The sequence below is a fragment of the Elaeis guineensis genome, chromosome 2 (assembly GCF_000442705.2).
Source record: "Elaeis guineensis isolate ETL-2024a chromosome 2, EG11, whole genome shotgun sequence".
Classification (NCBI taxonomy): Eukaryota; Viridiplantae; Streptophyta; class Magnoliopsida; order Arecales; family Arecaceae; genus Elaeis; species Elaeis guineensis.
The window spans coordinates 119,650,114-119,668,003 of NC_025994.2; the positions used below are offsets into that span (position 1 = coordinate 119,650,114).

The 17,890-nt window shown below is 38.0% G+C and overlaps 1 protein-coding gene and 1 long non-coding RNA gene across 2 annotated transcripts; one reads left to right on the forward strand and one right to left on the reverse strand.

The window, feature by feature from the left end:
• Positions 1-338: 338 nt before the first annotated feature.
• LOC140855860 (uncharacterized) lies at positions 339-6,163 on the forward strand. The gene is made up of 3 exons (XR_012139260.1): positions 339-778; positions 3,291-3,719; positions 4,219-6,163. It is a non-coding gene; the product is annotated as an uncharacterized lncRNA (long non-coding RNA).
• Positions 4,169-6,854, reverse strand: LOC105039486 (probable WRKY transcription factor 54). The gene is made up of 3 exons (XM_010915652.4): positions 5,565-6,854; positions 5,324-5,452; positions 4,169-5,061 (listed from the first exon to the last, which is right to left on the reverse strand). Exons 1-3 carry the CDS (start codon positions 5,870-5,872, stop codon positions 4,428-4,430), a joined length of 1,071 nt encoding a protein of 356 aa, XP_010913954.1. The 5' UTR covers positions 5,873-6,854; the 3' UTR covers positions 4,169-4,427.
• Positions 6,855-17,890: the final 11,036 nt, after the last annotated feature.

Genomic DNA, 17,890 nt, shown 5'->3' on the forward strand with positions numbered 1-17,890 from the left:
AATTTTTTTAACCTGTCAGTTAAACAGGTCAGTCCATTCTCACCCGTTTAGAGATGGATCGGGATGGATCGGCCCACCTCAACAACTTTAGAATTAGTACGGCACAGAAAATTTATAGCCAGACTGAGGGCCGGAGAGTTCGTTGCTAATAAAGTTGCTGCCAAATCAGATGCTGTGTGTCCAATAAACTTGCGTGTGCATCTCTTTGTTGGCATATCAACAGTTTCTGTTTGCATTTTGATGTTATATTATATTAAGGAAAAAAAAAAAAAAATCTACGCCCTAGCAACTGTTTTCTATTTCCATCCCATCTCTTTTTCAGGTTTGTCTGGTATCGTCTATTTGTATTGTTACATCCTCCCTGCGACCGCAGGCAGCTGCATCAGCTGCTTCGAGTGTTACTTGGAATAGGGCAAAACATGATTCTGGACGGAGATACTGTTCATCTGTATTCTGTGGACGGGAGGGGCGTCAGCCGCGCCTTCTTGCCTTCCACCTCCAATGGTTTCACGGGACTCCAACCTTTCTATAATTCTCGAACCACGAGACTCAAAGGATTCAACAGCAGCAAGAAGAGGAGCTCTTCTAACAGGGAAAAAAAATCTCATCAGGCTCTACAACGGTAGTTTGTGGTCTCTTGCCAGTGGCTCCTCCCAGCTTTTTGCTGCCTCCCTCTTTCCCTACGTGGGGTTCTTGTACTACATCACCAGGTCCAAGACCCCGCCCAAATTCACCTTCTTCGGCTTCTATTTGTTGCTCGCTTTTGTTGGGGCCACAAGTATGTCTCTTCATCTGCCCCTCCCCTGTTTTATATGAAATCAACTTGACGGTTGTTTCTTGTTTGTCATGGAAATGCTCGAACTAATGACATATCAACAAAATGAAACAATTTCGGATAGAGTAGTAGATTTCTTTCTTCCCTTCTGCCATCTTCTCCCCAAATTTAGAGCTAAATATGAACCACGCGAATAAAAACCAATATATCCATGTGCTATTTTGATGATTCATAGAATGTGGAAATTTTAAAGTACTTGGAGGTTCGCAGAATTGGTTTTGCTGAATTTTGGGACCTTAGAGCCGAGAAGTAGTTATCTTTCTCGTCTTATTTCTTTAATTTGGTTTCAGCTAGTTTAGGCCACAATATTGCTCGTAAACCACTTCTTACATGAACTGACTACGTGTTTGAAACACTACAGAACTTTATGAAACGTAAAGTGCCTGAAAATAATCATTCCAAGCTAACAGACCGGCATTTTTTTTTTTTTTTTAAAGCTTGTGTCATACCTCTGCAATGCAGAATTGCAATGTCTTGGATTCAATTCTTCATGCAAATGTTTCTATATACCAAGAATGGAGGTTTATAATCTCGGTAACAGTGTATGCTGGATGGAGACCGGTATGGTATGGTGCCGGTACCATATGGAACCCTACCAGTACACCAAAAAGATTTTATTATTTTTTATTCTCAATTTTTGTAAGCTTGCTTTATTATTTTTTAGTGGAATGATATTTAAATATTATATGCTTTAATTTTTATAAAATAAACTTTATTTTATAAAATAAAATAAATATCAAAAATCAAAAAAGTTATGCCATTGCTTGGATCTGACTAAGATCTACAATATATGGAAATTATGGTAAAATACAAAATTTTACAAAATTCGGGCATGATTTTTCCATATTTTTTTGATTTCTTCCCATTCATGGAGTGTAACCAAAAAAAAAAAGGAAGGAGAAATATCTGGATTGAACTTCCTCCTCACCCTTCCACTTTCTCCCTCTTTTTCTGCTCTCCTTCTCTCTTTCTCCTTGTTTGCTCCTCTTTTACTTTGAAACACAGAGGGAAAAGAGTGTCAGGTCCTTTCTCCCCTAATTATGAAGGCCTCAAAATGATATGCGGCTCTTTTTGGGGTGAACTGCTCAGAATTGAGTGGTTTGTGGTGGTTAGTTCTGATAAGGAGCGTTTCAGGCCAAAAACTGCATCACGATCATGAACCATCCAGATTTATAGTAGGTGTGGTATAATACCGACTTTGGCAGGGGGTTTGGTATGGTATTACATATATACCGTGGTAAGAAGAACTGTTATTGGATTAAGTTATCACCAGATTAATTCTCTTATGCTTTATTGGTTGTGTTATGCTTGTGCTGCTTATGTTATTTTCGTATCTAGTAACTTCTTTGTTTCTTTTCCTGTCATATGATTGAACATTCTTCATGCAGTTCCTGTTGGCATATATGGTAACTACCATGGTTTGTTGTACCACCTCATATGTCCGATACAAGGTATACCATACCATACTGATAATGTTGTACCACTCTATACCGACACTATCATACCATACCGAACTGTATACCGATAATATGATAGGATTTCACCGTTATGAGATCCGGTACCAAGATGGTGAATCTTGGTAACCATTTTCCTAAGCTATTGAAGTTACGTAAAAAGAAGCACTTTTCTTGGGGTCACTGTGTTGTAATTTGAAGTTCCTATATTTTTGACAGAAAAAGTGCAATGTAGAACCTCCTTATCAAATGTTGATTGGCTGCATGGTAGTGCAGAGTTGTTGCTTACTCTCACCAACTTGTTTATTGTGTTGGGACTGAGAGAAGCACTGAGGAATATCAGGGGTGCAAAAAGGAGTAAAAATCAAGTTGTTTCAGAAGTGAAGGAAAAAGGTTCTGTCTTGTAAATGGATCCTATGTTAAGTTGTCATTCTTTGCTATGCAATGTCACTTTGTCCATCGGTTGGATCAACTATTTGGCATGCCAATCTACATCTGGCTTCTATAAGCCAAGCAATCAAGCTAACATTTTAGTTCAGTGGTTCTCACCCTTATAACCAGAGCGCTGCAACATAACCTCTTTATGCTAAGAGATGAGGAAGCGTATGCATGATTTTCCAAATGTCATTGGACACAAATAAGTATGTTGACTATCTTCTTGTTAGCAGGGCCTGTTAGGGGTCCTCTTGTATGGATATATAATATTACCATCCGTAGTTAGGTCTGAGCTGAAGTGATTTGTTCTCTTATATATATATATATATATATATATATATATATATATATATATATATATATATATATATATATATATATATATATATATATATATATGTATGTATATATATATGTATGTATGTATGTATGTATGTATGTATTAATGCTCCAAATTTATTGAGGGCACATTGGTATATGACTTTATTTAACAAGATAGTTAGTGGAATTGTAAGGATATTGCATTGTCATTAACTGACTGATTTGTTTTATTATTGCATAACTAGAGAGCTCCATGTGGTTTGTGCATGCATAACGAAGGAAAGCAGCAATGACCTCCAATAAAGTGAACATGTATAAAGTACCTGCATGGGACTTCTTAAGAGATCTTTTATTCATATTTCAGCAATTTTTTGCTGTTGATTTGCATAAATGATTCACTGTAATTTGTCTCAGCTCCATATAAACATGTGAGAAAGCTTTCTGGCAATGATCTGGTTATCTTATTAAAAGATTCAGGACATGAAATGCAACCCCCATTAACACCGATTTTGTGTCTGAAGAGTTTTTACTTGGCACATGTGGTGCAGTGGAATAACATACTTCCTTTGAGGGTTATTCAGTTGTTGCAGGTTTTTCAATGGTAAACATTGCGATACGTCGAACAACATAGATCCAGTTGGCAGATTTTCTGATGACATGTCTATTTTAGCAAGGTGTAGTATTGCTCATAGTTTATCACCTAACAATTGTTGATTTGCATTATGTATTTATTTAATGCACATAACTTGTGGTCATTCAGAACAAGAAAATCTATAGAAGAATGCTGTCTGATTGTAAATAGGATCTTGGGATCTGCTCATGTTTAGCAAACTAAAACTCCCGCAGTTTTGCCTCATGTCTTAACCTTTTCCTCCTCTCTATCATTTTATTATGGTAATATAAAGCCTATGAATTAGTATGGAATCAGTGGACGTTTATATTTGGAACAGACTTCAAATAACATTAAGGGTCTAAGCATTCAGATATTTTTTTACCTTTTTTCAAACATGAACTACAATGGGTTTGCCAGTATTTAGCATCTCTTCTGAGCATACACTGAAGGTGGGAAACAGAGCAACCATAAAAAGTTGGCTTAGCAGTATCAAAAAGAATTCATGCTGAATTTATGATCAAAGGAGCTTTATTGATCTTCATCAATTAAAATAATAACAGTTACAGGTACACAACCCGAGAAAGAGAAACAGAAAGAAAGAGTTCCTTCTATTTCTGCTACATTAGCCAGAAAATAAAATCACTTGGCCCCTGATGGGGGTGACTTACTGCAAGCTGAGCTACTTCTACCACTCCGTCCTTTGGTGGCCAGGATTTCAGGCTAAAGACCTATCTAATAACCTACGTCAAATATATTCTCTCTTGGAGCCTTATGAGAAGAAGCTGGAAACATCAAGTTGAAATTTTGGATCGAACTCCAGCGGTTCAAGCATGAAATCCATGTCCATCAGAGGAGAATTGGTGGCTGAGGTTGCAGCCGACATTATTTCGGTGAGGTCAGACTCGGCTGTCTGAAGATTGAGCCCCCCACCATAGTTACTCATGCTGCAAGGGGATACTGAGAAATAGTTGGACTCTGATGTTGTTTGCGAGAGGAATGATGAAGAGAAGCTGCCCATGAAGCCACTATCCAGTGTTGGAGGGCAGGAAAAGATATGGTTCTCAGCCTTTACGGCACTGACTGGAGTGGAAGGGAAGGAGAAGGATAATGATTTCTGGTCCTGAGCTTCCGAGTCCAAGCCTTGGGTTATTACTTTGAGGCCTCTTTGGAAGGTTAGAAGCAGGTTGTGGTCCTGCTGCTGAGAATGCTCCTGGGAATTAGGTTTGTTTTGTTTCAGCTCTTGTTCCCGGGACGCTGATCTTGGGACTGCTTGGGACCTCTGGAGGCATGTGTGAGACCCATGGTAGGTGACATCGAAGACCAGCGGGTTCTCATCGGATCTCTGCACCTGTTTTGTTGCTGGGCAGCCCTGAGTGTTGCGGTGCGTGCACCTATAGTAGCCTCTGCAAAGAAGTGCAACAATGTCTGGTTAGAGGGAAGGGAAGGATGTTTAAAACTAGCTACCAACATAATCCAAGATTGTAAGTACTTTTCTCTCCTATTTTATAGCATGAAATGTGAATATACTTGTATTTTTGCATTTATTCTGAGATACCTGTCAATAATTGAGGCATTCTGACACTGTAGTAGTAATTTTTTATGAAAAGGATAAAGTTTGAGACTCAGAGGTGGAAAATAAGTAGATTAGTATCATTAGTTATTAACCTTGGATGTTTGGCTCCAAGTATTTCTTTCTGCCCATATTTCCTCCAGCTATAGCCATCGTCCAAAGGCCCTTCAACTCCTTCCCCTGGGCACACCTTGATGTGGCTGGTCCACTTGGGCAGTGTCTTCCTGCAGTTACACACAAGGGGGGAGCCATGTCAGCGAGGCTGGCTTATAATTCTGATTTCAAGCCTCAATATCTCAAGCTATCTGGATGAGAAGCAGGGGAATTTCTTTGTACCTCTTCTTGGACATCTCTTTGCGGTCATAATCCCTGAAGGCTTGATTGGAATTCTCACTGTGCGGGCTCTCGGTGGCAGAGTGTGGGGAATCAGTGCCAGCAAGCTGCTGCTGCTGGCCCTCTGAATCACTAATTTTGGCCATACAAATGGACTTGTCGATCGAAGACAGCATCTTTGCTGCTAAAGATTTGCAGAATTCGTTCGGACCGGGCTGATTGAGATGCACTTCCAGCTGTCTCGCCAGCTCCTGAAGCTGAGTCAGCTCAGTAACCAGCAGGCTTTGATTGCTTCCTGTTCCATTCTCCATTCTGGCCTCTAGGAAGTGCTGAAGAAGAAACACTGGAGTGCAAAAAGCCACCAGGCAAAAGAAAGCAGAGCAAATGGATGGTATTCTTATGGGATACGAGTGAAGATTACTGCTCTTCAGAAGAGCAGTGGGAGTGGAGGAGCCAGCTGAATTGGGAGGTGAAAAGTAGAAAGTTGAACAGATAGACTAATGAGTGCTTTTGAAACTAGAAAGAAGCAAAATTTGGATGAAATAAGTGGATAAAGTATAGAAAAGGCCTGAATGAAAAAAAAAAAAAAAAAAAAAAAAGAACCAGGAAGTGTAGCAAGCAGAGGAATGGTGTTCAAACCAGAAAGAAGCTATCTCTGGCAGTGTTTATAGGGGAAAAGAGATCCAGAGCAACAACAGATGGTGTTGTTTGGATCCACTAGGAGTAAAGCATCGAGCGCACTATCTTAAGAAGAGAAAAGTCGATGTGGGACCTCAAGCCTTCCCTTGTTTTTAGTTAGAGTTAGGAGGCCAGGGTAAGAGAGAGGAAGGAGCGTTTGCTGGGCGAGTGATGGGGAGGCAAATGAACAAACAAAAGGGCCTGTCTTATAAACACGCAAATGAGCGGGAGATAACGCGTTCGGATCTAACGCTTTGGTTCGTTTGTAAAATAGAAGGGGGACTTGACTTAGAAAAGCGTGCTCCTTGTTCTGTTTCTACGTCCTTTTGTGTCCCAAAGACCGGTTTTTTGGTCATAGTGCCAATGGGAGATGAGAAAAGAGATTAGAGAAAGATCACAATGCTGACCGTTTCTTCTTTGTCTCCAATTCTCCGAGTCATAGACGAGTGGCGAGATAAAGGGGAGGTCACAGGGGGAAGATGCTTCGAACTGACCGAGAAGAATCTTCAAACCAACTGGCCCAGAGAGAGATAGAGAAAATGAGAAGGATGGTGACAATCATAATATGCCCCTTCTGCTTACGCTTGGGATTATGGGATAGGTTGGAGCAGCACCACCACATGTGAGGGAAAGACAAAATACCGCAGGAGAGGATGCAACTGGGGATGGATGAACTCACCAGCGATAGGTTTCTCTTTCTTGATTGATGGGAAATAAAGGGACGCGCTTTCCATTAGAAATGAAAATTTTCTATTCTAAGAGTTTCCACTTGGACATTGGGATTCTCCGTGGTTGTTCAAAACGATGGATGTGGCATATGTTAATCTACAAGATAAAATGACATTGAGCATGATCTTTTTTTTCTTCAGATTAATCCTTTGCTACCAACCTCCTTGAATCCTTTAGATAAATATATTATTTGCATTAGGTATGTAATTTTGTTGATATGTTGGTATGCTGAAATGATCATAGGCCGGGTTCCTGGCCTAAATTATATTCATTTATATTTGAGCTTCAAGTTTGTCCTATTTAAAATGTAATTTTTTGTGTCCAGATCTGGCTCATAAACAGTTCTATCAGCGTGTGTGGTTCATAGCCAAAAATATTTTATTTTTATTATCTTCTTAAAATATATAATAAATTATATAATTTTTATTTATTTTTTTATTTGTGTTTGAGTGTTAAAATTTGAGTTTGGTTCTTTCATAGGAACCTTAGACATTGATCAAGTCAGCAGCCAGTAGAATCATGAACCAACATATGAAGAAAACAGAGACATGAGGCAACATAGAGTGATACGTGCGTATTTTGTACTTGTTGGTTCGTAATTAGACAGGTCCACCACTAAGATCTAGTCCAACTAAAAATTTTACATTTTTGAGGATATTAAAACTATTTATCACATTCATACCCTTGGGCAAAATTTAAAAAACAAACCCCAAGGTTAAATTTGTTCTAGTTAAAACTAGTCAGTTTCTATACATTCAATTAAAAATTTATTCTAGTTAAGACTAGTCAATTTCTATATATTCAATCATCCGTCATAATTATAAAAAAAAAAAAGAAAAATCAAAAATTAAGGAGCTTTGCTTCAAAACTCACAAAAACTCAAACATGAATCTCTAGCTGCTAAGCAGAAAAGATATGACCACCAAGCTAAAGTCCTGGTTGTTATCAAATGCCAGTTGATTAAGAAAGATAAATTTAAATTCACAATGAGCTAAATTTTATATTGTAAATACATTTTTCCTATCTGTTGGACATGAAAAAATTTGCCAAGCAAAATATATAACCTTACAATTCTCGAGATAATCGGGTTAAAATTGTCTTATCCAATAGGCTAAGCATCAATAATCCAACCAATACTATTTTGATGCTTGAGTAAATATATTGGACATAGCATTCATGTTAGAGTAATGCATAAAGGCAAGAGTCAGACCACCACCTAAAGTAACTCGCAACTCTCATGTCACTTACCAATCGGATATTGGACTAGTTCTGCAAATTGAATCATTCCTCCCATTCAAATGAGGGATCGGGGTCATATCTTTCGCACGAAGGAAGCATTCGTCTTCTCTGATACAAATCCACCATTGGATCAACCATCGTACATATCTCAAATCACTTGGAATACCATCATTCTTTTTTTTTTGCATAGATGTCAAAGCAATCCATGGATGATCCAACGATAGATCCACATGAAGGAAAATAAATCCTTCGTACACACAAGAACAAGATACATCCCGGACCCTAAAAGGCACACCGATTGTGACAACTTTTACAGCATTCCCTTACGCTCGCATGACCCACACCAAGGAAACTCCCATGCAAGCACCACATAATTGTTACGACTTGGCACGTGTGGACCGTTCCCAGTAGGTTACCCTTTTTACTCATTTTATACTTGAGGTGCAAGATCACCGAGCCATTTTATAGCTGGATTGGGGAAGACTTTCCACGTGGTGCTACAGAGGGTCTTAAATTGAGCACTTGGAATGCCGGATATACCCTGGTTGTAACGAGCAATTTCCCACGCGGTTGCGCGTCTGTCACTTGACACGTCCCAAAAGCATCAATCGTGGAAACAGAGTAATTGACAAAGTCATCCTCCTGACCGAGGAAAAAAATAGTTGGAGTGGAGCAGCGACCGACGACCATTTCAAAGTTAATTCCGTGTTCGATTGCCTCCCGTTATTTGGTGCGGTTAATGGATGAGGAAGCTGGAAAGGAAAATCTTGGTACCGATGGAAGCTTTTTTGTCAACAGGCACGGCGCCTTGTTGCGGACGGTCCACATCAGACGCTAGAAACTCTGTGATATGGCCTGTGTCACTATGAATAAAAAGGGTAGTTCTATTAAGGACGCGCTTGGTCCATGACCCGAGTTGGAATTGAAATAAGAATTAGACCGGACTAAAAGGAGAATTGAAATGACTGCATCCTCCAACATATTTGGTTCACAATCATAATTAGAATTGGAATAGGTTCTTAATATCGAGAATTAAATTTTGGAGGATTGGGACATATTTCTGTTCCCATAGAATTGGAATAGAACTCCTTCCAATGAAATAGCTGGAATAAGAGTCATTCATTCTCATTTCTTTTTCGTAGTCTCATTCCTCCAACTAAATGTGTACTAAGAGAATATTTGGTTTACGACTGGAATCGAAATTGCAATCAGAATGGATTGAAATGAGAATTGGAATGACCATATCCCTTAAAACATTTGGTTTGTGACTGAAATCACAATCTAAATCAAAATCGGAATGAAAATTTGAATCCTTAGAAGAGAGTGGGGATCGGATTTTAGGAGGATTAGATTATTCCCATTCCGTCCAAAAATCAGAACGAGAACGAGACTTTCTCCAACCAAAAGATTAGAATGAGAGTCACCTATTCATATTTCCATTCCAGACCCCAACTCCTTCCAACCAATCACTCTCTAATATTCTACCCTAGTAGATACAATCTTGATTTGGCAAGTGACAGTACATTTGGCTAATTAGAATGTCTATTTTCCTTGAAGAAAAATAGGTTACTCCAGGACAAAAATATAGAAATGTTATAATGGTGTTATGGGCCTCAATTAATTAGAGAACAACATGATCGTATTAGTAAAAATACGGTAATGATCCTACATCAGAAAGGAAAAGGAACTTAATGATACTTATATACTCATGGATTTATCCCTCTGTTTGCTTGAGCTTTAGAGATCAATTAGTTGCTTAGCATGGTTTTGGAGAACATGATCATTTTTGCCCACCGATCGTTCCTTTCGATCCGTACGTCGTCTCTTGATAGTGAAATATACGCGGACCCATCCACCTATGATCTTTAAGTTTTTGGAATCAATTGATTACTACTCAACAGGCATAACTCTATCACGTGGTATGACTCTTTCAAGGTAAATTAATGAGAATTATAATGGCATGGCCCATCTTGTTTGTGTGGTGACAAGCATGAATGATACGTTTCTTCTATCCCAACATATTAGCCATATTTTTACGGAATTAGAGTGATACAATGATGTAGTAGTGTAATATCCAACATTGCTCCCAAGTAATTATATCATAGAGAGGAAACATAAATCTAGACGACCATAAGAAGGACGTAGCCGCTAAGGAGAATGGTTAAAGAATGAGCAATCCTCGGTGAATCACCTTTCCAAGCATCTACACTTCCAAAGCTGGATTTTTATCCATCAAACTTCTTCTGCTGGCATCCGAATTGACCCCAAATGTTTATAAGGTTCAGATGGTATACCATTGAGTGGATGTTATGCAACCAAAGTAGCTGCTAACTCCATATAAATCAAAAGCACATGCCTCCGACTTTGGTGCACCACAATGTCTCGAAGCAAGGCACCTACCAACTCCCTCTCGAATTGCATGCTTTAAAGATGTCGCACATCAAGGATGAGTTCAATGCATGTGATTAATTCACATGGGCGATCCTTATCAGGTATAAGACACTCGTTTCTTAATGCATTGAAACCCTGGGACATGCCACTGAAACTTTCATCATGAATAGTGCCATTGACGAAGATACATGGATCCCCACGTTGTAAACTTGTTTTATAAACGTGACTGAAATCCTCATGTTCTAGGGAACCAGCGTGCAGGTCGGCATTTCTAACCATTAATAGTCAATGCAACAAGATCACAACTTATTAATAAATCAGTGAATTAGATGAAACCACCCACAACCAAGATATGCAAGTATATGGAGAAATAAGAGAACCAAAGAGAAGGCTACAAACACGACAACATAACACGAAATTATGTGGTTCAGCCACTATCGGACTACATCCATGGGTACAGAGAAGATCAAATCCACTATCAATTTAGGAGACTATAAAAGGTTTGAGGAGAGATTACCACTCAACACTAATGGACTTACTACTTTCCAATGGAAAACTCTTTTTTTGCTACACCTTCTAAACGCCCTTTCGATCTCGCGAAGCCCTCTTCGGAATGCTCTAGAAACCCTTCCAAACAACTTTGGAAGCTTGAACAAGCAAGAAGAACAAAAAAACTCACCACCATTAAAATCCTCTTCTCATTGCTCTTCTCTGTACCAAGAAAAGAGCACTCAAGAGAGAATACAAGTGACTTCACCTACTCAATACAATAGAAGTTTTCTTTTACCAACCCACCTTAGCCCAACAAGCTAAAGCATCAAGTAAGCCCAAACCCAACTAACCCATTACATGAGTTTTAAACCAAACCCAAAATAAACCCAATAAGCTAATTGATGAATTTGATATCACCAAACCCAACAATCTCCACCTTGATAGCAAAGTCATCATGCTCCACATCTCCGTGCCAACCATGTGCCTCTATGCTTCTTTCATCTTGAAGTCCAAAGAAGATAGGCTCCATTTCAATTTCTCTATTTGCATCGGCTATATAAGCATATCGAGTACATTCTCATGAGTGCCCATTTTCAACATCTCCACATTATCATTTTCAATGACCTTCCGGATGTAATGGTATTGTACATCAATATGTTTGGTCCTTTTATGATAAATCGGATTCTTTGCCAAATATATAGCACTCATACTATCACATAGCAACATCATGGGAACCATTTTCATGCCAAGCTCCATCATCAAATCTTGAAGCCACATTGCTTCCCTACTTGCTTCTGTTAGTACAATATACTAGGCCTTCATGGTTGATAAAGCAGCCGTCGTTTGAAGTTTAGACATCCAACTAATTGGACCATTCCCATTTTGAAATACATAATCCGTTGTCGATCTTCTCTTATCAAGATCACCAACAAAATTTACATCCGCATAACCTTATACTGAACTTGAGCTCTTGCTAAAAGTAATTGCATAATCACTAGTCCTCTTCAAGTAACGAAGTACCCACTTCGCTGCCTCCCAATACATCTTTCTGGAATTTGCCATAAACTGACTAAGAATGCCAACTGCATATGCAATATCCGGTCTCGTGCACACCATAGCAAACATCAAGCTACCTACTATACTAGCATAGGAAACTCGATCCATCCACTTCTTTTCATCCTCCGTCTTAGGGCATTGCTCCAAAGATAACTTAAAGTGATATGCAAGTGGTGTCTTCACCACTTTTGCTTTGCTTATACTAAACTTTTCAAGCAATTTCTCTACAAATCTCTTTTGTGAAAGTGATAATGTACCATTTTGCCTATCCCACCAAACCTCCATACCAAGAATTTGATGTACAGATCCGAGGTCTTTCATTTCAAAAGCCTTGCCCAGATCTTCTTTGAGCTCTTTAATTATTGCTTTTTTTTTTACATGCTATAAGCATATTATCCACATACAACACTAATACTAGAAAGTTACCATCTTTGAAGAACTTCAAGTAGACACAATGATCATACTTACTTCTTTGAAATTCTCGGTTTAACATGAATGTATCAAACTTCCGATACCATTACCTTGATGCTTGTTTAAGCTCATATAATGACTTCTTGAGCTTACATATAAGATGCTTCTTGTCTTCTTCTATGAAGCCTTGAAGTTGATGCATATAAACCTCCTCCTTTAGATCACCATGCAAGAATGCCATTTTCACATATAATTGCTCAAGTTCCAAGTCACTAGTAGCAACAAGACTAAGAATAAATCGAATAGAATCCAACTTAACAACGGGAATAAATACTTCAAAGAAATCCATACCTTCCCTTTGTGCAAATCCTTTGGCAACTAACCTTGCTCTATACCTTTGGATCATCCTATCGGTTCTTCTCTTTATTTTATAAACCCACTTGCAACCAATCGCTTTTCGGGCCTTTGGTAAATCTACCTAATCCCATGTTTGATTTTTATGAAGTGCCATCATTTCCTCCTCCATAGCCTCTTTCCAATGGTTTGCATCAGTAGTATTAATGGCCTCTTGAAATGTATACGGCTCTTCCTCCGCAATTAGTGTCTGAAGTGTACTTGGATCCACAAAATTTTTTAGATATGTAGGTGTGCGCCGCTCTCTTATTGAATGCCGAGACATATCATATACTTCTCCATCTTTATGAGAACTCTCTTCCTCATCGAAATCTTGCTCAACTTGCTCTTCAACCTCACCAAACTCAACCGATGCATTCTCCGATTCAACACCTTCATTTGGTGCATAACTTGTAGATGGAAGTTCAAAACCTTGAGTCTCATGTCGGATTTCTTCCTTCTCTTTACTTTTATTTTTCATGTCTCTTCTCAATACATTTGATTCATCAAAGTGCACATCACATGTTGTGATAATTTTGTGGGCCACTGGATCCCCTAATCGAAATTCTTTTACACCTTTTATATAGCCAACAAAGATATACTTCCTTGATTTTGGATCTAATTTTATTCTTTGACAACTAAAACCCAATGCAAAAGCATGACAACCAAAAATTTTTAAATTAGAATAATCACAAAGAGTTCCGAACCATATCTCCTTCGGTGTCTTTCCATCAAGTGCCATGAAAGGTAAGCGATTGATAAGATAACATACCATAGACACAGTCTTGGCCCATAACTCATACTTCAAATTGGTATTGCTCAACATACTACGAGCTTGCTCCATTAATGTACGGTTCATCCTTTCTGCAACTCTATTTTATTATGGATCATAGGGGTTGGTGTAATGCCTCAAGATACGCTTCTTCTTGCAAAAGAGAACTCTTCAGATTTATACTCCAAACCATTATCCGATCAGAGAACTTTAATGTGATGCCTGATGAGATTCTCTACTTTGGTCATAAAATATTTGAATACTTCAAATGCCTCACTCTTCGACTTGAGAAATTTAACCCAAACTTTCCATGAGAAGTCATCAATAAATGATATGAAGTAATTGGAGCCACCATATAAAATAGTAAGAGAACTCCATACATCCATATGAATATAATCAAGTATACCTTTACTTATATGAGATCCGACCTTGTAGCTCAATTCATGATGCTTCCCATAAATACAATGCTCACAAAATTCGGAAGCATCAAAACTAACATTTGGAATAAGCTTCCTCTCTACTAGAATCTTCATAGCCTTCTCACTCATGTGACCCAACCTCTTATGCCATAATCGGAGGAGAAGGTCATCATTTCCCATCACATAAGCTTCATCCATCATTGTGCTCCTTAATAGTTTGTATAAATTTTTAACTCGAATATCCTTCATGACAACCATTGCAACTTTAGAAAATCTAATAACTTCACCTTGCCCTGTGAATTTGTAGCCTTTCTTGTCTAATTCAAAATGGAAAAGCAAGCTTTTCTTCAAATTTGGAATATAACGAATATCTTCAAGCACTCGAACCATTCCATCAAACATCCGCAAGTGTACCATATCAACTCCAATCGTCTTGCTACTTGAGTTGTTTCCCATCAAAATCATACCACCTTCACAAGCCTTATATGTGCTAAACCATGAATGATGTGGACACATATGATGGGTTGCACCACTATCAAGAATTTAATTTTGATGAAATATCAAACTTGAACCCACCATCAGGACCTCATTATCAATAACATCCGATGTTAACTCTTCTACTTGATGTACTTCATTATTCAATTTAGAGCCATTCTTTCCACTACTTGATTCACCAATATCTTTTCTGAAATTTGAATCTTTTCGATTTCTACAATCTTTCTTAAAGTGTTTGATTTTACCACATAACCAACAAATCCCTTTACCATTTCGGCCTTTAGATTTTGATCTATACTTGGACTTGCTTCTTGAAGGACTTGATGTGCTTTCACGTTCTCTTTGATGATCTCTTACCAAAAAAGCATCCATCTCACTTTTCAAACTCCCAAAAATAGCTTTTCTTTGGAGTTCATCGGCTAACAAAGTACTAGAAACGGTATCCATGTCAAGAGAATCTTCTTTGGTACAACTTAGACTTGTAATTAATGTGTCATAGAAATCCGATAATGTACATAGCAAAAGTATGGCCTTATCCTAATCTTTCATCTTCTCTCCAATACTTTCAAGCTCACAAATGATGTTGTTGAAAATATTCAAATGCTCGAAGATTTTTGTACCTTCTTTCATTCTCAAAGAGTACAACTTTTTTTCAAAAAAAATCGGTTGGTGATTGACTTTGTTTGGTACAAGCTCTCTAACTTCATCCATAAGTCTAAAGCCGTCTTCTCTCCAATAATATTAAAGAGAACTTCATCTGCCAAACACATACGAATAATAGCTAAGGCTTTCAAGTCCATCTCCTCTCAATCATCATTTGACATCAACTCCAGCTTCTTATCCTTCCCAAGTAGAGCCTTATAATATCCTTGTTGTACTAGCAAATCATGAACTTTCAACTTTCAAAGCTCAAAATTTCTCTTTCCATCAAATTTCTCCACTTCTAACTGACTTGCAGCCATTAAGATAATTTGTCGAACACCTTGCAGTCACAACCTAAAGCTCTATACTAATTGTAGAGGATGACAATGGCAGAACCAATGCAATAAGATCACAACTCACTAATAAACCAGTGAATTAGATCAAACCATCTACAACCAAGATATACAAGTATATGGAGAAATAAGAGAACCAAAAAAAAGGCCACAAGCACAACAACACAACATAAGAAATTACGTGGTTCACCTGGACTACATCCACAGGTACGGAGAAGATCAAAATACACTATCAACTTTGAGAAGAAATTACCACTCAACAACAATGGGCTTACTACTTTTTAATAGAAAATCCTTTTCTCGCTACACCTTCTGAGCACTCTTCCGACCCCACGAAGCCCGCTTCAGAATGCTCTAGAAATTCTTCCAAATAACCTTGAAAGCTTTGACAAGCAAGAAGAATAAGAAAACTCACCACCATTAAAACCCTCTTCTCATCTCTCTTCTCTATATCAAGAAAAGAGAATACTCAAGAGAAAATACAAGTGATCTCACCCACTCAATATAATAAAAGTTCTCTTTTACCAACCCACCTTAGCCCAACAAACTAAAGCATCAAGTAAGCCCAAACCCAACTAACCTATTACATGAGTTTTGAACCAAACTCAAAATAAATCCAATAAGTTAATTGGTGAATTTGATATCACCAAACCCAACAGTCTTCCACTTCCATTGCAAGAATTATATCATTGAGGACTTCATTGAAAAATGTTGTTTTCAAGCTAATAGATGACTGTTACTATCAAAGAAAAATGGTAACAGAGATGCGAAAAGCCATGGCATAGGCTTTGGAAGAGATTGCAAATTCTTTGCCATGCTGTGCAACTACGTGCCAGCTTGCTTAAATGCTACCTCTTATGCGCGCATGACCATCAGAAGTCAAGTTGTTTCTATACCATACTATAGCATACTATGTCGGGGTATGTCTTTCATACATGCACGACGCATCCATGCATCCTTACGTGTGTGTGTGTGTGTATATATACACACACACACACATATACATAATTTATAGACTACATTTTGATATCGTGACTTTAGAACCATCGGGGTGGTAGCCCGTATGGAATGGGCCCTAGTTTTCGATCAAGTGATTCAAGTTCGAGTCTCGATGGATGTCGGAGCTTCGATTAAATGCTAGACAAAAATGACCTACGGTGGCCTGGACACGGGTCTGGAAGCGATTTTTGGTCCACCGAGTGATGCAGTGGATGACGTACAATACTAGACAAAAATGATCTACAGTGATTTGCTCCTGATGGCCTGGACACGGGGTCTGGAAGCGATTTTTGGTCGATTTTTGGTCCACCGTGCGTTCAGTGATGCAGAGGATGATTTTTGGTCGATTTTTGGTCCATCGTGCGCTACTCATCTGACTTGAGGTCTCCTTTTAAGCATGGTGGAAAAGGGATACATGCTTTATTGTTCTCTACATCGAACATTTATTCTGTAGGATGTGGGTCCTTATGATTACGTCTACAGGGAGTTGCTATGCTGGTCGCCTCCCCTCATCCATTTTTCTTACAAAAAAAAAAAAAAAAGCACTATGACTTCAGATGTCATGGTTAGAGCTAATATGCTGTGTTCTTCTGAAACATGGTGGGCTTTTGAGTTGGATACTCGATGGTGTACCAGTGAACAGCCTTATCGGAAGGTGAACAGCCTTATCGGCATCAAGCTTTACAAATCTTGGAGCCGAACAAAAGTTTACAATAGGTTCTGCCATGGAATTGAATGCATGGCTTATATGTGCTTACAGAATTTTTTTGTGCACCACCCGTGGCATAGAAAATCTAATTTGGAGCACACCACTTTATTTTATTGAACTATATGATCATTATTTTTCAATACATATTTAATATTCATAATTTTATTTTTTTATTTAAAATTTTAAATGATAAAAATATCTTTCTTAAAAATTATGATTTTTTTTAAAAAAAATTATAACATCCTTTACAAAAATTATGATACCTCTTTCTTTCCAAAAAAATTATGACGTCCCTTCACAAAATTATGACACCCTTCATAAAAATTATAACACATCTTCATAAAAATTATATCATAATTTTTGTGAAGAGACATCATAATTTTTAAGAAGAGGTATCATAATTTTTAAAAAAGATATTTCATCATTCAAAATTTTAAATAAAAAAAATAAAATTATGAACATTAAATATGTATCGAAAAGTTGTGGCTACACGGTCTAATAGAACAAAATGATATACTCTATGTCAGATTTTCAACAGTGATTGTGGATCG